A 23,441-nucleotide genomic window follows, 5' to 3' on the forward strand; every position below is an offset into this window, starting at 1 on the left:
CTGGGTTCATATTACTCACAAAATAAAACATTTTCTCATGAAAGCAAGACAAAAGTATATTTCCAGTAATATAAGAGTTATACCAATCTAATTCTATATGTAATGCAGTAATTGAAGCATTACTGCCCTAAATGAATGGACACAGACTCAAGTTACACTGTGAAGGTTTAGATCAGATATTTGGAAAATTCATTTTCACATAAAGGGGTGTCATGCACTGGAAGTGGCTGCCCAGGGAAATGGTGGAGTCATCGTGCCTGGAAGTGTTAAAAAATATGTGAGTAGAGCACTTGAGAACATGGTTTAATGGTAAACATGGTGATGGTGCTGGGTTAGCAGTTGGACTGGAGGAACTTAAAGATCTTTTCCAACCTCATTGATTCTATGATTCTGTGCATACCTAATTAATCCTAGAAGAAAATGTATTCAATGAATTATGGTTTGATTCCTGAAGGAATTCCAGGTCTGATAATTACAGACCATTTATAATATTCTGAAATATGAAAAAAAACAACAAGAAGCCATACATCGCCATTTCCTACCATAAAAACATTTAGAAAATCTGAGACAGAAAAGAATTATGAAGAATGAGTTATTTTCTTGTAATAATTAACACTCTACACTTGTAATAATTTAAATTATTACACTTGTAATAATTTAAACCTCTAGAATCTCTAAAGTAAGAAGGCTTTCTACAGCTTTTCTTGGGGAGTTACCCCATAGTCTGCCTCAGGGATAGTAACCTAAAAAGAAGAACAAAAAAAAAACAACCAAAAAAACCAAAACAAACAAACAAACAAAAAATCCTCCAGAAGATTAGATGCTGAAACTTGCACTTTGATGAAAAGACAAGGAAAGGAAACCAGTTTTATCTCATGGTGGAACTGGTAATGATCAGAAGTTGTGACTAATGTGTCTATTTTTCATTGTATTAAAACCCACTAGCTGGTTCGCTCTAGAAAGCCTAAATTTCTGCTTCAGCTCTTGGAAGAAAAAAGTATCTGGGTACATGAATCCATAAACAAATGAAATCCATCCATACTTGTTTGAGAATGTTTATGGAAAAGGTCAGGTGAGGGAAAAAAAAATATTTATTTATTTATAAAAATCATCTTTTTTTTTTTTAATGGAATAGTAAAAATTCTACCGTGCCACATAAAAGGATTTAATGGATAGCCTAGCAAACTTGCCCTTTCCAGCTTCCTCTGGTTTTGCAAACACTAGCCTCACATATGGGAGCTATTACTGAACTCAGTGGGATGACACATTTAGAGGACCTGAGTATATACAAAATTATTCTATAAAATCACCTCACCAAGTTACCCCAAACTTAACTGATTGCAGAAAATATCACAGGTTAACAAACCTGACTTCTATAAAGGAATAAGCAACTTTTAAGTTTGGAATTTACACATGGAAACTATTAAATTAATCTTTGATAGATTGGAATAAGTGTATGTAATCATCTCAATTACAGTTCTCAATTATTTTGTCCAAAAACACATTTAAACATTTTCCATACAGTGCATTTAAGAAATTGTTTTCTATATTGGGAGTTTGTGGCCTTGATAATGTCTCACTGAAGAGTAATAGGGAATAAAAAATTTGATCATATGGAAAAAGAATCAGGTTAAAAAAGAGACTGTTTTGCATACCTGTGTTTGGGAATTTGGTACCAACTTGTACATATTCGGGATTTGTCCATTTACTTTTTTACCTGTTTTGACAGAAAGATAAATAAATGCACAGAATTAATTTTTTGTTTTGTCCGAAGCAAAGCAAAGCAACTTTATTCACTTTTTTCTTCAGCTAGGAAAGTTAAGAGGCTTAATTAAAACCTATATAATAATACATCATGGAAAAAATATTTTTGTCCTGTGTCTCCAGATCCATTAACACATATGCAAGGCCTTCTATTCACATTTTGACACCAAGGAAATGAAATGTATTCTTGTTTTGTTTACGGTTTTGTTTATTTCAGTGTATGAACAAACCCCCAGATTTAAACTCTGAATTTTTTCTTTTATGTTTTTCCTCCTAATTTCTAAGTATTATAAGTTTCTTGTGATGCAGCTGTTGAGTAAGTCAGGAAAGAGTTCTGTTCAGCACCTATTTATTCTAGCATGATGCTTCAAACTTTCTCTGTATCTTCCACCTTTATACTGCTTGTGCAACAACAGGTGTGCAAACAAGAGTCAAGCTACATGTTGTCATATTTTTTTCAAATTCCATCCAAAACAGATGAGAAGTAGAAAACAAATGTCATCTGTAAAGAAATATCAACTGAGATACATTTAAGTTGGAAAAAAGTAATTCAAAGTGTTTGATACTTCTAAAGAACAGAAATTATTGACCTAAATTCAAGAGAAAACTGACAGAAGTTTCGCACTGACTTCATGAGAAAATCACGGTAAGATGGTCTGAAATAAGCTACTTTCATCTCTTCTGACAAAAATCAGTTAAATAAATGCTGAGCTTTTGCCATGTCTTTCATGTGTTCTCAAACCATCAATTAAAAGCAGATTCTCCTCCCAACCCCTCCCAACATGTTTAGTATATAACAAAAATTTGGCCGGTGGATTCAACAAATCCAGGAACCTGCAAAGGAATTTCAGTTTCTAGTAACTGATATATTCTTCAGTGGGAAAAAGAACATTTACAGTGAAGGATATTTGGTTTAGGTTGAGATGCTTCTCCTATAGGAGGAGAACTTGAGTTCATACAAAACAGGAAATTAGCACAGAAATGTCTGCTTGTGTTGATTGATGAACTTTACAGGCATCTGGTTATACATTTATTATAAATATACACTCTCTGTTTATCACTCACGTTTTCTGTATCTACCTGCTATTCACTAAAAATATGAAAGGCTTGAGTTAGAAAGGCTGACAATTTTCCAATTATAGGATTCTTTATTAGTAGACCAAAATGTAGACATGCAGGTTAATCACAAGATCCCTGGATTTAGCTGCTGCAGAATCATCCACTGAATACACAAGTCTACACTGTAGACAAAAGAAATCTTATGAAAATAGAATATGAACTCTTACAAGAAATAATCTTTTAACCAAAGTCAATGGGTCTCCATAAACTTATAAGAATGATTCTCCTGATCTATTAAAAATGTAAAATGTCTGTACAAAACACCATTTAGGAATACATTATTACAGAAAGAGAAAATTTGGTGATGCTTTCATCAGTCGTGAACAAGTAATAAACTATAAACATTTTGCATTCATCACTCCCTGTTGTTCTAACTGCTGAAATATATTTCACCACTTGCTCTACAGATGACTTTAAGATGTTTGAAATGTAGAAAATAACAGAAAAAACCCACTTGGTAAGATATCTGTAAAGCTGTGAAGCAGAGCTTTTTGTGAATCAAAAAAGGCTGGGAAAAGGCTACCACCATTATCCTCTTTAAGCTCATGGCATAACAATGGATTCTAATTCTGGACTGCTAAAACAACTCAATGGACATTGGGCACATTCTTCAAAGTTACAGCTTGGTACTTCATAGTGAAGGGCAGCAAAGCCCTTTCTTAGGGAGTATGAAGGCTTTCCCAGTGTTACAAGCCACCATACTGCTCCCCTCCCTTATCCTCAAGTGTATTGAGCTCCTTAACTCACCTACAAGTCAAAACTGAAGTCCAAATTAAATGTCAGCTGGAAATCTCGTGTGAAACAAGAATTCCCATTTTTTACATTCTGAGTCAAGCCAAAAATACTAAGCATAGGAGTTTGCAGCATCTTCTGACCAAAATCATGTTTCAAAATACCTTTATGCAAATGTTTGAGGAAAATGAATCAAATTGGATAATCTCTGTTAAGTCCTCTCTTCTTACTAAAAGGAAGGAAAGTCTGCTGATGCCTATTTCCTCTACTGGCCTGAGTGATTCTTTCAGTAGTACATGCTGTTACAAGGATTAATTTGACATCACATTTCCTGCATTGTCTTGGGGCTTCAGAGGAGAACCCTAAAATATGACTTACAGCCAGCCACAGGTGTCGTACACTTCCACCATGAAAACACAAACAAAAGCATAAACAAAACTGCATATATGATCCATATAATATTCTGATTGAAAATCAGCTTCAAATTCGGCTTTGGAGTCATAAAGGGCCCATTGAGGCAGGACAGGGCCTGTCTAGCTCGAAGACCAGCTCGAATATAAATGCAGGGGTAAAAGAAGATTCAAACAATGCTAATAATTTTCATTACTCATACTAGTTAATGGAAAGAATTAAATGGATTAGTTGGATGATGACTGATGGATTAATTCATTACTTGATCATCTTATTATTCATGGCCTAAGGAAAGAGCTTAGAATCCAGTCAGAAGTATAAATACTCTTACACAACACTTAATGTGTGTCTGTACTAAACATTATTAGAATTATACCAACATGCAGCAGATCCGCTATTTGCAATGACAAGAGAACACCTTTCAGAAGACTAGGTGGTAGGTTTTCAAAACCAAAATATTTCTAATTCCAGCAATTCCTAAAAGAATGCTTTAGGGGCATAATAGATGACATTTAGACAATAAAAACTTGGCTTACTCTAAGTAATATAATAACAGAAGAAAAAATACTGTCAAAGTCAGCAGCTCTTTGATTAATTATTGTCAAATACTTACTTGAGAGAACTGTCTTATGATTCAAAGTCTTGCTCCAAATACTATCCTCTGCATTGTCTTTAACTCCAAATTCATAAGGTGTGTTTGGCTTCAGGTTGTCAATCACTGTCTCTGTGGCTGGGCAGAGCTGAAAAACCCATTTCTTGTCTTTACCTTTTTCTCTGTAGCGAACTGTGTAGAATCTGCTCGGGGGGAAAAAAAAATAGATCTACACAAAGGAATTCACTATAACCATTTTTGTGAGGAAGTAATAATAATAATAATAATAATAATAATAATAATAATAATAATAATAATAATAATGTTTTATTGTTCTTGTTTTTTATGGCTCTTTATTGTTACTAAATATTGGAAAAGCCAGAGTTATTCCACATATATATATATATACACCCCATCATACAGACCCTGACATAAGGAGTATTGTACAAAGCACAAAAGGACAGTCTCTTTATTCACAAACACCCATTGTATGTGAGGTTCTAACCACAAAGTTTAAGCTCATTGTCCAAGCAGTTCCTGTGATTCTGACTTATGCCAGAGCCAGTCAATTAAATCATGAGTCTGCTGGTCAAGAAGCCTCTACTGATTTATCAGAATTTTCTATATCCATCCAGTAAAAGGTGTTCCCATCAAAATTAGTCCAAAAACATTCTCCAGGGAAGACCAGTAATATCTGTTGTTTGTTTAATACATTCCTCATTCAGGGATCCCATTACGTATTGCCCCCACTTCAAACAAAAAAATAAACCAAGACATTACTTTCAGCAGTTTAAATCAATAATGTGATGAATACTAACAGATTATGAAACTAGGAAACATTTCTACAGAAATTGCCCAATTCTGTCAGGGAGCACCACCCTGAAAAAGCATGACTGCAGTGTTAACCAACCAAAAACAAGGCAGTGGAAGTGGCGAGAGCTTCAGCACAAGAACTGCCCTGCTGACTACAGTCTCATTTTCAATATACATGCTGAATTACCACCAGAATGGTGTGGAGGTTTCTTTTTCTTGGAAAAGCAAATCTCAGAAAGATTTGGCAACTTCTTAATCCAAGTATTACTGAAAATTGTTACACATAACAGAAATAAATTCTATCCATCATCCATACCTATCTCACATTTACATCATCTGAAAAGGTACAAATTCAGACCAATTGTATTTTGCCACACTTAAATAGAACAACTTCATGCCTGCAAATCAAGGTTGTGAGATTTATTACAGGTATTATATAGACAATTTTATAGAGAAAAAGGAAGAGAACTTAAAAAGCCAACCAAAAAAGGGTTCTTAAACAACTGAAAAGGTTTCAAAAGTCCAGACTAAAATTACTTAGTGGACCAAACCCAATACAGTGAATTCATAAAGCTGCTACTTCTGAAGTTACAGAAGAACACTTTCAGAGCACAGTTTACATGAAATGTGAATGCTGAGTACACAGAAATTGCTACTTTGCTATTAAAACACAACATAAGACAAGGCATGTGTCACTCATGCAAAGTATTTCCAAACTGGTTCACTTTGTTTACTTATTTTATCTTATAACTGTCAAACTTGTTTTCTTGGCACCAAAAATATAGATTCTCCTGGCTTAGTTGCTACTTTAGCAGCTCATTCAGGTATTTCACCAAGTTACAAGATCAATATTTATGCTGGCTCATGTATCTTCATTAACTGTATTACTTGGTGTTCAAAACAAGATATAGTCTAACTTAAAACTTGAAAAGGAAAGAAAAAAAAAAAAAACAAGAAGGAAAAAAAAAGACAAGTAGTGAATATATTCTCTCAGTTCCAGGACTACCAAGTAATAATGTGCCTCCTTACTTCTGTGGGCTGTGATCTAATGAAATGCCAAATAATAGACCTAATTATCAGTTAAACTGACAAAGAACATTTTAAACAATCAATTATTGGCAACATTAAAAGAAGGAAAATTTCTTCTCCTTTATCCTCTTAATGCATTTGTATGTAGTCAACACAGACATTAACCAACAGGAAAAGTTTATTTGAACTCTGTCACTGTCTTGCAAAGGCTGTAACTTTAATAAACAAATCCAGTGTTCAACACAAATGCCTCTTACTGGACCCCATACAGGCTTTAGGCAAAGCATTTGGAATAAGTACAGACAGACATCAAATGTGAATTCAAGTGGAAATAGTCACCTTCTTCCCATGCCTGAAAGAGGAATTTTCATTTGTTTTCATCTTCATCCTTACCTTTTCCTACCTATTTAAATCTAATGGGATAGAAATACAATGTTTGCATGTGATGGAAAAAAGAGAGTATACTGATCCAGTTCGGTTATTGAACAATTTAAAAGAAAAATGCATCAGAAACGAGGAGAAAAAAAAATACTAAAAATACTTGTTAATAATGAATCGGCTTTTAAGTGGCTGACCCCACTTGCTTCTACTGGAAAATTCTATTTTTAATGCTGACTCCACACCTGGAAATTCCTTCACTCTAACATGAATTAAAATACCAAGAACACTTGCACAACAGCAAAAACAACCCATCTTTCACTTAAATTCAAGACTATTATAAAATCTGAAAAGAAGATTTTCATAGTTGTGCCAAACTATGCCATTAGTAAGAGAAACATACAGCACAGAAGAAATGTACTCTCAACTCCAAGAATTCCAAGCCTATAAAAACTTCAGCAAGAGTATAATTATTTCAGTGGAAACTTGCCATAGTGAGTACTAAAAACACTGACTGTGATGACAGAATTTCCTCAATCATTTCAGTAAAAAGAAATAAAAATGAAGTTCCATTTAACAATTTGCAGTTCACAATCATTTGACTATTAAAAATATCTAAATTTCTAAATGTGCTTTTGGAGCAATGCAACCATTTTACTACAGAGTAAAAATTCAGAAATTCCAAGTTTTGTCATCAAAGAACAACAGCTCATTGTTAAACCAGACCAACAAACTGCCAAATAAAATGCAAATTCAGTCTGCCTGAGAACACTGTACTGATTGGATTTTGTTGTAATTTTAATTTCTCCCTTTTTCAAACCTTTCTTACATCAAAAATACAATATCAAGCAGTCAACACATATAATTGAAGACATGAGTAAGCAGTAAGATCCAGTCACCACTCACATCTATCAATCCCCTTGTGGCAGTGACATACATGCACAAAATGAGTGCAGCTGGCTGAACTGGAAACATTCAGCAAAACATCTTCACAGATTCCCTGCAGAATGGTAGAAGGCAGGCTGAAATAGAGTGCTGTCATAGTCACACAGAGGGGTACAGCTGCACTACGTGTTACTCAAACAAAACACTTCCCTTTACCTCTGAGGTAAGGAGAGGAAAATCTGATTGCTCACCACAGGGCCCTAACAGCTAATATCCAAGTAATACACTGGGGAACACTCCCAGGAATGCTATTCCCACCTGTGAATACTGGTTTGATGTTTCAGCAAGGAGATGGCACACCCAGCTACATATGGTGAATCTAGATTATCAGCAGGTATAAAGAAGTAACAATATTTAACTTTTTAATTTAACATTTAATTTTGATTAATTGATTTGTTATGTGTTTTGGTGGGGTACATTTTATCAGAACAATGTTTATTGAATACTCTTGAATCTCTGTTTACAACAAATATTAATCAAATTATTGTAGAGGTCACTCTGGTTTTTTTGCCAGCTATCACTCTATAAAACATTAGATCAAATGAGGGAGGTTAGTACCTCCCTCTCTCCCCCTAACAGGCAATGCTTCACTCATTTGAAGATACCACCAATCACCCCAGGAACTGCGGGGAAATTTTACCTCCTCTCTTTTTACTAGACAGCTAACATTCCAATAATGTAAAAGGTGTCATGAGCACGTGAGAGGTTTTGGTGCACTCAGAATTAATCACTGTGATAATGAGGGGGAAAAGAACCCCAAAACCCAGCACAGCAGAGGAATAAGGGACCTACATTCATTAAGAGAGCCTCTTTCATATGCATTTGTGCAACATCATGGAATGTTTAGTGTCTGCATTCTTGACACTCTGTATCTTTGATGATACTTTAACTTTGCTTGTCTCCATATAAGAGGTACACAAAATGTGATGGCAGAAATAAAATAGGACCAATTTCATAATTTAAAGATTACTCACAGGCCAACCACTGCAGTGATTACTGTATCTGCAAAGTCAATGTAAAAGACTCCCAGCCTCACACAGAAGGCTGCTTCTAGTCTGTGTTCAGCTTACATAGTTTGTTTTTTAAAAAGGCAAGGGAGTTCTCAGTTCAGAGACAGCCTTTCCATTGCACTAGATGTCAAAATAAAATGACCATTTTAAAGAAACAGCACAGATGCTTTTTGCTTTTGAAATGAAGCAAATCTTATTCACTGTTAAAGGAAGTAAAATTCTAGGATGGATAGGCAAGACATCAAGTTTTCATCTATCAGTGTGAATTATACTCTTTTGCCCAGAATTCCAGTGCCATTTTTCCATTTTTAAACTAAATCTCTTTTCAGCCAGATTCCCAGAACATGGCCAAAGAGTCAAATATTCAGACACAAACAATTAGATACTGGAAATCTTATAAGACAGATGGTTTTACAAGATTTCAAGACTGGGTCAGTTTGTATAAATATCATGGATTTATTTGGAACCAGGCCCCAACCAAAACTCCAAACAATTTAATCATGACTATTTTAGTCACACGTAACACTAAACAAACAATTAAGCCTTGGAGATAAAAGAACATTCCAGCTCCGTGGTTTTGTGTTGCCAGAGACAAAAGATTATGAAGCTCATTTCTTTTTTGTTCACAGAAATGTAATCAGAATTTTTAAAAGAGACTATCAGCATACCAGGTATTTCTTTACTTATAGTTATACTTCATTAGATGTGCAGCATCCATTTAATGTTAGAAAGTAATACAAGAAATGGTCTGAACTATGATTTTTCAGACACTGAGTGTTGTGCAAATTGACACATGATGTTGATTATATTGTTTCGCTTTTTACTGCTAAGTTTACTTTAAAGTAACAGACACCAGCATATATAAGAAACGGGAAGAATGACATCACTGATGCTTAGCAGTTAAGTTTGCAAAGCACTTTCTAATTTAGTTTTGACTTTTACATGATCACTAAAATTCACTTCTTTTACTCAAAACTTTTAGTAGAATGACTGAAATGAAGAGTGAGAGGCTCTGAAGAGGGAGAGACTGAACAGCAATAAATCATTCCAGTTTACTACAGCTTTTAGCATGTACTCCCACAGCAGCAACTCAAAAACATCTGAGACTCAAGAAGTGGTTTTGCTGCTTTAAGAAATTCTTCTATGTTTAAAATACATTTTGTATGTTTGCAGCTGCATAATGATAGCAGTTTGTAAATAGGCACAGGAGGAGATAGGCACATATCTTCCAGAATTTAGCATTTTAAAAACCCTACTCCTATGTACTATACAATATAAAAGAGTAAGTATGGACTCATCACTGGTTTTCCCTTACTATTTTTGGTTTTGGTCTTTGTTTTTAAAAGCATCAGATAAAAACAAAAGAAAACATAAAATTTGTGCTACTTGCAAGTATGACATTAGGACATTCAAATCACAGGCAAACCAATTAAAACAACATCAATGTGAATTTGTCATACTTTTTAACTTAAAAAAGACATGCTTCAGGTTTTAAATTCCTATTTTTGCATGTATCTGAAAGCAATTTTGTTTTTCTATACAATCCACTCAATATAATATTTTACTGTATCTATAAACCTTACTTTCATCTAACATGGAAAAAAACAGTTTTTGTTCCATTCTCTGGCTTTCCTTCCTAAAGAACTGAAAGTCAAAGTCCACCTTTTTCAACCCACACCAACAGAAATGTTCTAATCAAAGCAAATACAAAGAAAGAAAAATCTACAGAGTATTCTCTCTTTTTCAGACCTGGATGGACAGTAAATGAAGCCCCAGTACTTTTATTTTGACAGATCTGTCCACTAATGTTTGTTTAAACACAGGCAGAGAGAAAACAAGCCTCTCACTCTCTTGGAAATAATTAAGAGAGGAACTGAACATGGCTGTGCAGCAGGATATCATGACTTTGCCATCTTCTCTCATCAGCTGTCTTCCACTGGTGTCAGAAGGCAGAGGATGCTGAGAAAGGTTCCACCAACATTGCTTTCTGGTGTAATGCAGTTCTCATCAGTTATATAAAACTAAACATTTGTGGGTTTTGATTTATATACTTTTGCTTTATTTTAAATTCTAGCGGTAAGGGCCTGATGAGAGATAATAATCACTTCAAGAATGCTTTTGTGGACCTTTTATTTTTGGTCCACAAAAATGGCAGTGAATACTTTTGCTTCAAAAAGGGATTAGCATTTGGGGTTATCTTGAAGGAAATACACAGAACTCTATTGGCTTATGCTCTTAATCTCTAGGGAGTTAAGCCAAAAAAAGGGTTTGTTGAAAAATGTCACAGTCAGATTTTGTCATGGAGTTTCTTAAAAATTTCATAGATACAGAAGACCACTATGTGCCCTGAAGAAGCAAGCAAAAATTTCATTGGAGCAGTAAAAGATATCAATGCTCCTTGAGAATATGGCAGCTCTTACTCCAAACTCATTTGCTCACAAAACCAGATCTTCCAAGGAATATCCCTCTGAGGTCAAACTCGCACTAGAGAAAATCTTGGCCAGCAGAACTGTGCTATTCCATGTGGTTTCTATCTTCTGACTCAGTAACACATTGAATTAACTTTTATTATGCAACATTTGTCCAAAAGCCTAACATCCATGTGGAGATGGTAAAATCTGAGGCTGAGAACAGTGACTCCATTTCAGGTCATAGAGAGTTATAAATTCAAACCTTGGTGGGGGATTTACTGACAGAACTGAGCCAAGAGGTCCTGGCTGCTATGTACTGCCAATGCCAAAGGTCAGAGGTTAGCCACTAACAGCAATCTTGAGGATGATTAACAGCACACTGCAGCAGTAAGAACATGCCAGATGAAAAAGCATGGAGTCAGGTAGACTGCCCCTGAAATAGATTGACATTTCTGTGAGTCCATTATGTGCTTTTTAAGTCTTGTACTTTTATCACAACACTAACTTGCTAAGAATGGGCTGCTTCCTGGTTTTTTTCTTATCATGCATTATCAACATTCATTCCAATTATTATAATTAATTAATAGTTTTTCTTCTACACACTGACTAGAAATATATATGGACCAAATCTCTCTTAGAATTCTAGATATACATACCATGGTCACATGGACAACTGTTCTCATACCTTATACAAATCACAAGAATTTTGGCCCAGTAAAGGTAAAATTAGTAAGAGCACCACTTAAGTAATTATTTTTTTTCTTCATTAACTTCATTTTTATGCTTGATAGCAAAACAGAAATCTGGTTATAGGTATATACCTATATTTGATAAGATTATTTGTAACTTGATATAAAAGTTTTTAAACTAGCTACTCCTGTCTGACAATATTTCACTAAAAAGGAATGCACATTAAAAGTAATTCCTGAGAGGAGGAATACATCAGAATATATTCTAAACATACAAAGACACTGGTAGCACACTGCCCTAACTGAAAAACTGTGTTAAAAACTTGTTCAAACTTTGAGTCAATGAATCATTTCTCTACTGAGGAGAAAACACAGAATTGATGAAGCCATGGTGGATACCATTTGCCTTGAATTTTCCAGGTGGGTTAATACAGGACATAGGCTTCTCCTGGTGTTCTTCATTCCCACTGCACAAGGAGTGCTGCAACATTGATGCTGACACATCACATAAAGATAAAATCCTTGGTAACAATGGTGCTAAAATTGCTACGTCAGAACACTTTACAAGCTCATCCAAAATCAGCTCCTTGCTTCAGTTTCTCACAGTAGGAAAATATTTGCTTCTTTCTTTATTGAAGGAGCAGTCTAAGCCTAAACCAACTTTTATTTCTACTGAAGAAAAATCCGATCAGATTTCATCTTTGAACATTTACTAACATTCCATAACTTTTTCCTAACAAACATTAATATCTTTTAATAGTGTTTGAAATTCTGGTTGGTGATGAATTTTTTTTAAGAGAAATTTCTGATGCTTGAACAGGATTAGTCCTTTTGTGAGGTATGAAACTACTGTAAAGGTATGAAAAAGTTATCCTGGCTACATGGGATGTTTTTCTTAACATAACCTATGTTTGACATCCAGGTTAATCGTGTCAGCTACAGCTTTCTTATGAACAGCAGAGTAAGAAAATTCAAGTCTAAATTAGACAGCTACAAATTACACAAATATTAGACAGGTAAAAGAAATGTTCTGAACCATGAAAAAAAAAAAAAAGGTGTATTTAAAACCCAAAAGAAAACAGTTGCAAACCAGATGCATCCCATGGATGCAAAATATTTCTTTTTAGTTTTAGAAAACTGCTGTGTAGAATAGAGCTTCAAACAATGTAAATGAAGGTAAAAAAACATTCTTCTGTTGTCAAGGAAGAAGATAAAGAGACCACAAAAAGACAGAGTAGGGAAAATATCTGCATTAGCAATTTAAATACTTTCATTCATCTCCCAAGGGCTAACTAAACCATAATAGTGCACTTAATTGAGAAGCTCTTCTGCACTATGACTTCTCTTGAAACTACTACTTGGTGAGCCTTCCTGAATTTCCCACCTACTGTGCCACCCAGTGAATGCTAAAAATATTGACAGAGAAGAGATCTTACAGCAGAAGGTTAAGGAAAGCTGTACTGCATCAACAGAAGGAAAGCCATTATAGTGATAAGACAAAATAAAGGAAACAAAAAATCGAATGGTGCTAAAGCAAGGCATCATTCCCCCACTTCAGCACAACAAAAGACTTTTACACTTAATCGGTCAACGCTAAAGTAAACTATTTCCAGTGATTTAACAAAGTTTCAATTGGTTCAGATACAAATGAAGGTAGAGCCAAGGCCATTAGTTTAAGAACAAAGGATTCAGTGTGAAATAGCACAATTTGTAATTCAGTGTGTAGACATCTGACTAAACTTGCTGTCAAGTAAAGAATTGCAGAGCAGTAGCATGAGCAAATGAGAAAACTTACTTTACATTGAGAGCTATTGTTTACAACATTCTAATTTCCACTGTACTATTTATCTTAATCACAGCAGAGAGCTGCACAGAACAAAATCATGATAGTAATAAACCCCATCCTTTTCTCTTGTTACCTGTCACTAGCACAGTTACTTGTTGCTGTCCAGTCATGCTGAGGGTTGACTAGGATGCCCCAAGAGAGAAATACAGAGGTTGGGGTGAGGGTGCCAACCACCAGCTGCAGAGGCTTTTGTGTCTTGTTCCGACCTACATAAAAAACATATAAAGTTAATTTCTCTCTCTTGCATTATGTAAAGGAAAATTTTGCAGTTTGATAATTAAGTAAATTAAGATCCCCTCTTCTAAGCTTGAAGGGAGAGGTACAACAGTTCTCCATTTTTCGTGGTCACTATTTCTAACATATGATTTATAAAAGTGGCAGAGGCAGTGTCCATAGTCACTTTTTCAGCCTAACATTCCAGTTATAACTAGTTTTTGAAATTGCTCATTTGGTGGTTTCGGTATACCTCATATAAGAATAAGCTATAGGTAGTTTAAACTAAAAACTCTGGCTATCTTGGACTATATCACAGAAGACATGACAGAGTCCAGGACATTAGAAAGTCTCCATGGATGTGATAAAAATAGTAATTTCTTGGCAGTTTTCTCAGTAACAATGCAAATATGTCTACACATAATAAATATTTTCTAGAGCATTCTTAAGAGTAAAATAAGACCTACAAAAGTTCTTTTGCTTTTTACTGCAGGCAGATCTGAGCCAGGGTCTGTATCTGCAGGATTTTTCTCTTTAATTACTTACTATATTGAAACCAGGTTTTGTGTGATGCTGAACTTCAGCTTTGCTCTGTATGAAGGAGTACAGTTCTTGTGTTTAAAAGCTAATAGATGGAAATGAACAAATGATGTGGAGACTCTATTTTGAACCTGTAGTTTATGGACTGCTACAAGCACAAGGAGAATATCTGGTGTTTGGAAGATGATTGACCATAGGAAATCAATATATTCTTTACATTATATACTTCAAAAACCTGAAGGATCTGTACCTCCTCAAAACGTACAGGTGACCAACATTTCTTGAAAGTTTGTAAGCCACTGATCAAAAGGGTTTATTTCTCACTGTTGTGAACCAGATTTGACTAACTTTATTCTTATGCCTTTTGAACCCTATTATCTCTTTACTTAACCAGCCCTAGTGACAGTCTGATTTATATTTCCAACCAATACCTGTGTGTACATTTAGAAATGTTAACCATATTGGTTTTTGCTTTATGTTGATGATGAATATGTTGCTACAAAACCTACATTAAAAACCAACATATGTATGTTGCATCTGTAAGGCAAATCTCTTTCCAAAACCTTTCTAGACATGTTGTGTTATACCTGGCCAAGAGCAAGAAAAGATTTATCCCAAGCATTACCAGGAGTTAGGAAAAAAAAAAAAAAAAAATCACGTAAAGATCATAGAATAATTTGGGTTGGAATTGACCTTTAAGGACCTTCTAATCCAAGTCCCCTGCCATGAGCAGGGACATCCTCAACTGGATCAGGTTTCTCAGAGCCCTGTCCAACCTGACCTTTTGTGCTTCCAGGGACAGGCCATCAGTTTATTTTTTGCAACAATCCAGTCATCCTGAAAGAAGTCTCCACATTAAAGTACATAATTAAGTCTCCATATTAAAGTAAGGAATTCAGAACTAACAGTATTAACAACATGATTAAGATAAATAGAAATACTTTGAAACAGATGAAAATAAAATTCAGATTTCTACTCTGCTGCATATAGATTCAGTTGGAAGTATCACTCTTTCCTTTAGTTCTTGCATCAGCAAACTTAGTAATAATGTTGATATAGACAGAGACAGACAGACAGAAGCTACCATTTGCCAATGAGAAACAAAGAGCATTAACACAGCAATGGATGAAGGAATCCTCGCTTGTAGTTTGGGAAGAATAACTGTAATGTCTTTAAACACCAGATATTAATATTCTAATTTTCACTTCTCATTTGTAAGAACTTTATGCAAAAAATCTTTAGGTAAATCTTCTTGTTTTGAATGCCATGTGTGTGGTGCCTACTGACTAGGAAACACTGTCCTACATTTTACCTTTCTGTGTATGGAATTTGTGCGCCACAGTAGGACGCCTACAGGTAGGAATATCTTTTCAGAGAAACCCAGCAAAAGGTTCTCTTTTCTCTCAAATAATTTAGGAAAGAGATGCAGTAATATTATATTACCTGAACAAGATTTCTTGTTATTTGAAACACGTGCTGGTCTTACTGAAACCAAATACCGTGGCTCTGCATCTGCAAATGAATGAAAAAGCAATGAGTACAGATGTGCTGTCTATTGGAAAAAGAGAATAATCTGAAATTAACAAGAAGATGTCAAATAGTCAGTGAATTCTTGACACATTATCCAATCTTTGTGATATTTAGTCTGTTTACCTTAAAATTCATGGAGTTCAAAATTATAAATGCTTCAATTAAAACAAGGTTGAGATGTTTATTTGAGTTTGGGGAATTCCTCTTCAGAAATAAGCTTTTCACTCCTTAAAACTCAATGTCAGAGATTTCTGCCCTTCTTAATTCTTTAAAAAGCAAGCTCTATTCTCTCTGAACTGCAACATGAGAGAAGTTGTCTTAGGAGATCCACGGGCAGAATTTGGCTCACTCTATACTGACCAAAATTATTTTGACTATAGCTTTTAAAAAAAAGGATTACTCTACATAGAATCTTATTCATAGATTGTTAGTTCAGATATATTTATGTAAATGTATAACTATAAATAAGTGATTGAATTTCCTGCATATTTCAGTGTAGCAGGCACCTTTAATTCTACCAACTAAACAGAACCACTAAGGAATAATTCAATTTTCTCTTACATGCAGATTTCTGTAAAGAGAGAGAAAGGATTAGCAGTATGAAAAAATCCAAAGCACGTTGTACTACTGAAAAAGTTCTGCCAGTGTGGGAAAATCACTCTAACTTCACTCATTCTGTGCACCTAAATAACTGGAAACCCATACTATGCATGTACTACTTTAATTGCTTAATTAGTCTTTTAAAATGGGTTTCATCTGCACCCAATAACCAAGGGTTATTGCAAGCATTGACAACAGCTGTTCAAAGCAGTGTGGAAAAAAAGAGTTAAAAAAAGGAACCCTCAAAGTGCAAATATATCTTCATTTACAAAAAAATGTTTTTTAATATTTAGAGGGCTACATAAGTGTGGAACCTGTGTAACCACTTGGACTTTTTTTTATTGAGACTGAAAACTAGAAATAAGCAATACTTTAAAAGAATTTGTTTTCCCTCTGTTTTAATCCTTGTTTTCTGCTCTGCATTTATGCCCACTTGTGAGACTGTTATAACTCACAAAGTATTCAACAGGGTTATTCTAAAGCATGACCTTGAAAGTTCGAGAACTACAAAGCCAGTCTTCAAAATGCTAAAAATTTATGGGTTTATCAGTAAAATGTCCAAGTATTGTGAAAGAATGTTATTGAAATACTTTGAAACTGTTTTTTCCTGCTCCATAAATGGAAAAATTAATTCAGGCTGAAATCTGAAATGATTTGTGTAGCAGTATAGAAATAGATCAACTGCTAAACAAAATCTGGCAATAAACAAAGACTGTTAAGGCCTCACTGGACATCTCAGCTACAAAACCTGGCAGTTTTCTGGATTCTTTAGTTCTAGTGGGTGTTTTTGTTCTGTAACAAAGTGTTTTCTGTGGAAATATTTTGTGTTACATGCTCTTCATTAAGCTTTATTTTGGTGAATTTAACAAATGTTGCCTTAATAAAGAATACAACACATTCCCATTTTTCAGAGAAATCAAGGCTCTTCTGACTGTAATACATCCTACAAAAGAAAGTATTTAGGAAAACAGGTTGAGACTAGATGTTGAGAGAGTGATGTTAGAGAAGAAGCAGGTTTAAAAAGTACCACTTCTTTAGAAACACAGAATTTAAGACAATATGATCATTATAACTGAAATCAGAAAATGAAATTGTTAAAAAAATCCATTCAAAACCTGTGATAAATCAATAAATTTCTGTTCTGTACTTAAGAAATATCTTAATTTAGAAATATGATTCCATGATTCCTGAGCACAACCACCCATGCTACTGTATAGATGTTAAGAGCAATAGATATAGAGCAAGTGTAATTCAAAATAAATTCATAGGTTTGATACACAGTATCAAAGCATTATGCATGGGCTGGAGGACACATGCCTTGAAATGTTTTTTTTCTGGGCAGGTATACATTCTATATCCAAGGCACCTGAAATTAAAAAATGCAGAGAGCTTTTTCAATATCATATAATGAATCCTGGCTCATTGGAAATGGGAGATCCTTCTTAGTCTTCCACTGAAATTCAACTTTTTTTTTAGTAAGTTCAGAAGACTACTGAGTTTCCACACTGAATCAGTTTTCTTGCTGAGAAATATGACTATCAGTCATCATCACAATGCTGAAATCATCTGATGCTACTATTACTCAAATCATTTTCAGGGCATTAAAACATTGCCTCACCCATTATTAAACTCTGTCAAGTTACAGGAAATATTTAATGATAATCTGTGTTCTTTTATAATGCCTATATATTCATAATCCATTCCACAGATCCATGTCTATAAGAAGCAGGAATTTTGGGGAGAGGTGAGTAACACAGCAGAAGAAAATGAAAACTGTGCAGAGTACCAGAACTTAAATAAAATCATTATTTACTTTGCACTAATTCATTTAGTGCTTAAGAGATAAATTGCTGAAATAGGAGGTAGGTGGGAAAATGTGACAGTCATAAAAATATGGATGTTTGATTGGATGTAATTATGATTCACAGAATAGATCAACAATTTACAGGAAAATATATTTAAGAAGAGAAGCTCATTTGAAAGATAAACTCAAGTAAAAGCAAACTACACCACAGAGTACAGGCAGTCCCATTTGCAACTGAATATTTCTTATATTCTTTGAACTGTATTTAGTAAGAAAAGGATAGTTATATAATTAAGATCAATGTTGAAATGTCTGGACACAGATGCATGAATCCAGCATCTGCCTCCAAAAATCACTTCAACATTAATCAGTATATAACAGAGACATATATGATAAAGATAAAAATTACAGATCTGTCTGTCTCTCACCTTGAGGATCTGCAATCTCATAAATTAAGGACCTCTACAGAACAACTCAAGCTTTAACAAATTAAGTTTGCAAATATATTTGCAAACTTGCTATGAAAACTTTAGTGACTCCTTGATGCCTAACACATTCTTGGAGGGCTGCTACTCTAAGACCACTTGTTTGAATCTGTTACTGTCTAACCCCCTTTATTAAGGTTAGCACAACAAATATCTTGGCTAAGAACTCCTTTCAGATCAGAAATAAAGTCTAAATAGTGATCACCTTCAATTCTTTAGCCACAAAACTCAAGGAAAATGCCCAGATGTACCAGAAAAGTGCTCCTCGATAAATCCATGCCTAATTCTTAGCGGTATAATTCCCCAAATATGGGTTATTATATCAATAAATACAATTATTAAAAGAAAAAGGCTTCTATTACCCACCTTAACAGCTTATGAATACAACCAGAATGTAACAAAGATACATGCCACTGACAAATCAGATTAACATAGGAGAACATTTACTTCCACATGCCATGAGCTAGGCTTTCAAATCAGTGGCAGCAGGCAACTAACATGCACTACAAAATGCTAGGGAATTCTGCTTTTGTTCAAGCACACTATTCAGGACCCAGCCAATATGGACTTGAAGGCAAAACAATGTATGCATGAACTTAGAATGAATCTTAAAATAGTGTTACAAATGTATCATTATAATTCATGGACCACTGGATTCAGAAATCAAATCAAAGTAATTTTTGGCTTCAGGCTGCAAGTGCTTAATCTGTATTTAGGGATTGTTAAAGACTTACCATGGGATGTGGTTAAGGACAAAGCTGGAGGAAGGGGAGGATTGTAGTGTAACAAAAATGGGAAAAGACAGAGAAGTGGGACAAAGAGGTTGGCATGAATGAACCTGCTGCTGATCAATGCACTTGTCTAGAGGAAGAAGCATCTGCTGATCTCCCCCAGGTCCTCCCTTCCACCAGACTCATCTGGCATTAGCAATGCTTTATACTGCTGAATTACTATTCACGTTATTTGGCATCTTGAAAGGTGTGTAGCTAATGCAATTGGCAGTTTTTGGTAATTGATCAGATATAAGAAACTGCACAGCAAGATCTTTTAGCTAAGCACTGCTCTAGCACAGATCCCTGAGTTACACTTTTTAAAATGTGCTCAAGGTGGTATAGAACCCTCTCATATATATGCATAAACACAAATTTCACCCATCACTTACTGGCACTGTTATAAAGCAGGATCACCAACACACTCACCTCTTACACTGTACAGACTTGTACAAGAAAAGGAAAAGCAAAAGCATTGCCCAACTTTGAGCTGGTTTTAGAAACTGAAAGGGAAAATAATTTTGTTCACTCTTAAGTAATTGCTGTTCATTCTTACAAACTTTCCTCTCTCCACCCAATTTTTTGGGTTTCTCCAACAGTATCAACAATTTCTAGGAGATTGGCTTGCAATCTTCCTAGCCAAGTTAAAAAAGACTAACAAGTTTCTTAAGCAAATATTCCTTCTTTATGAGTCAGGAAGACTGAAAAAATTAGGGATAAACCTTTAAAGTCAAGCCCAGAGCTTTTGGATGTGTCCATTCACCTTTTTATTAGTCTAGCTGAATTAACATCTTGGTATCTTTTGACGCTGTCTGAAAAGCTTTAATGCCTAAAACTAATGTTGTTTACTGTCATGTGAGCACATAAAGGATACTCAGCACAAACCACATCTGGTGTCCTGAAACAGAGGCATAATTCTTGGAGACAAATTTTGCTGCTGCCTTGTCATTGACATTGACATTTCAGTGAGATTCAGATCTATCTACTAGTGCATGAAGCTGCTCAAGACTTTGTTTCCAGCAGAAACTTATTACAAGTTCAGGAAATCCAACAGCATCCTTTCCTCTTTGCACATGCCTTGTGCAGCCAGATCCCAATTTATTGATAATGTTATGTAATTGCTGCTTCAGTTACTATAAAATTTGCAAAACAAAGGGAAAACAGATATTTTAAGATAAGAATTACTGCAGTGAGGCGCTCAATATTTTAATGGATGAAATGTGGATAAATGTCATATGTTGTACAAAGTCATATATCTCTCCTGAAAATCCTAGGAAATGTCATGTCCTTAATAATTTCTTTAAAAATATATCCATCCATAGAAATGAAATTTTATAAATTAATATTTCTGCTGACTTCAAGATTCCTTTTAACAGCATCATAAGAGCTGTGTGACCCAGCAAAAAAACTGACAATAAATTTCACATTAATCTACAATGGCTGGGTTGGAAATATGGAATTTGTGGGCCTTAGAAATACATATTATTGTTTATATTGTGTCATCTTCCATATTACAGTGCCAGCTGGGGACAATTATCCCAAACAGAATACCAGCTGTGCAGCTCCATTAACAAAACCAGGGATGCACAGCTAAATCAAGGAAATGAGGAAATGTCTGCAAGGCACTTCATTCTACCTTGTAGACCTATAATCTTTGTTAGAAAGGGGAAATGATATTTTAAACAGTTGATGCCTTTTAGGAAGGGAATAATGACTTACATGTGAAGTCTATGTATTTTCTTAAATTGTCCTGACACCTAAATTAATGCTGCTTTTTTTTGGTTTTTTTTTAGTAGGGTCTACAGCTGATTGTGCATTTGCATGATTTTTCCTTAAAAATTTTGATAGGATAAACAAGTTTAATACTACCAGAACAAAATACACATTCACGGATCTTCCATTCTCCTGAAATCTAATCTCTCTCCCAGGGGATAACATTCCACAGCATTGTTCCTTAATGCATTAGAAAAACTACCTCTTAGAGAGTAAAAAATGCCCTTAAATGTCCATTTCTAATATTTACCTTTCAGTTACAAACCAATTTAAGGTTGTGACCATGGTCCCTGAATTGACTGGGGAAGGTTTCTCTTTCCATGAACCACTAAAACTGACAAGAAAGAGGAAGCATTAAATTTTATTAGCCTTGGTCTACACAGACCACAATGAATTTTCATATTTGGGAACCACTTCCTCCAGATCCTGTTCAATAAAAGCTTCACCTGCCACTGTTCAGGGAAGCCTGTAAACTCACCTGCTTTCTGTAAAATTCACATAAGTCAAAGCATGAGAGGACCAAAAAGGAGTCCTCAGAGCAAAAATGAATGCATTTTTTATAAACCTAGATATTTTGACTGTGAAAAAAATGTGTGGAGCACACTGAAGACCATTTTCAGAGTGTGCAGTGGCACTTGGATCACTAGAATATCTAGAACATGGGACAGACAGCCTTGAGTGTGAAATTTAAAGTACATTGTTTTAATATAACATACTGGGCTGACTTCATCACATACAAGATGTTCTAGGAGTACAAAGATAATCTGAGATTTTTCAGCAATAGGGTTTAGAAGGTTTATATGTTTGGCATATTTCTTGAGAGTATTTTTATTGTCCCTCTACTACACCTTACTTTTTCTAAAATCCATATAAATTGTATGCTAGAGCTGAGGTCTTTGGCTGCCACAATAAAATTTAATCATTTTTCCTAGAATTAAGAACCATTCTGCAATTCTTCTAGTTTCTGCCAGCAACTGATCCCTAAATATGGTGGGGAGGAGGGAGTGCACTAGCAATCATCTCTGTCTTCATTTCTGCCACACAAGTCACTCTAAAGTAGAGCCAAAAGCACAACTGATGTTTATTGCTTTAGCTCGTGCTCCATACACATTTGGAAAGCACAGTCAAAGCTGAAGTTTAATGTTGTGTTTAATATTTGTGAAATGGGAAAGATTATGCACTCTCTGCTTCCAATAAACAAGTCCCTGAGGTATAAAATCTAACCCTAAATCTCTCAACTAAAAGCAACAGTTCCAATAAACTTACTGGTAATTGCCTTAAATAAATGTTTGCAACTTTAGGTACATATTGCTGATAACTTCTTTTACTCCTGTCTTTTCAAAGATGTTTTATGAAGGTTAGAAATGCTTGCCTTGCTATCTATATTATGTTGCCTTTTGCATGTTTAGTTACTGGACATTCAGAAGTAACAAGTCACAAGGAAACTGACAACTTCTATTAACATGAGGGAGATAAAATTTAAAATAATCATAAAGGAAGAGTATTCCTCAACATTTGTGCTTTTCCCTCTCCAGACACCCTAAAGCAAATGGATATGCATGTGGTAAGTGCTCTGATGTGCTGTAGAACAAAAGAAAGGTGCCTAGCTTCCAGCCATTAACTTTTATAGTTAAAGCTACAAAATGTCAATATACCTAAAATTCCAGATGACCTTGAGCTTTCAGTGTACATTACATTAGATATAAAAGCTTTATTAAATAGGAAGTGCAAATGATCTTACATGATGATCCTACATTCAGTCCTTTTTTTGTTCTTCCCTAAGATCTCAGAATACCTGGAAAATATTAATCCTCACTACAATGCAACAATGCAACAATGCAACAAGCATTGTTGTGCCTAATGCACAGTATAGTACAGAAAATCCTGTACATCATTCCTAGTGAACTGATTCAAAAGTGACACATAGGATGAATCAGGTAAGCCAGACCCAGTTTGAGTGATGGTTATGAAGTAAAACACTGGATTG

At 34.8% G+C, this 23,441-nt stretch overlaps 1 protein-coding gene across 50 annotated transcripts in view; it reads right to left on the reverse strand.

The window, feature by feature from the left end:
- ABI3BP (ABI family member 3 binding protein) overlaps window positions 1–23,441 on the reverse strand; it is a 144,149-nt gene that overhangs the window by 93,242 nt on the left and 27,466 nt on the right. For all 50 annotated transcript variants that reach the window (XR_015285041.1, XM_086883080.1, XM_086883064.1 and 47 more), the window contains 4 exons: window positions 15,936–16,004; window positions 13,813–13,945; window positions 4,640–4,821; window positions 1,656–1,717 (listed from right to left, as the gene is read on the reverse strand). Coding sequence is in view for 49 of the 50 variants with exons in the window: in XM_086883080.1 (XP_086739206.1) it covers window positions 1,656–1,717; window positions 4,640–4,821; window positions 13,813–13,945; window positions 15,936–16,004 (446 nt within the window). In the remaining variant the exon portion in view is untranslated. The remainder of the gene's footprint in view (window positions 1–1,655; window positions 1,718–4,639; window positions 4,822–13,812; window positions 13,946–15,935; window positions 16,005–23,441) is intronic.

This window comes from Cyanistes caeruleus, chromosome 3, assembly GCF_971803275.1.
Source record: "Cyanistes caeruleus chromosome 3, bCyaCae1.hap1.1, whole genome shotgun sequence".
Lineage (NCBI taxonomy): Eukaryota > Metazoa > Chordata > Aves > Passeriformes > Paridae > Cyanistes > Cyanistes caeruleus.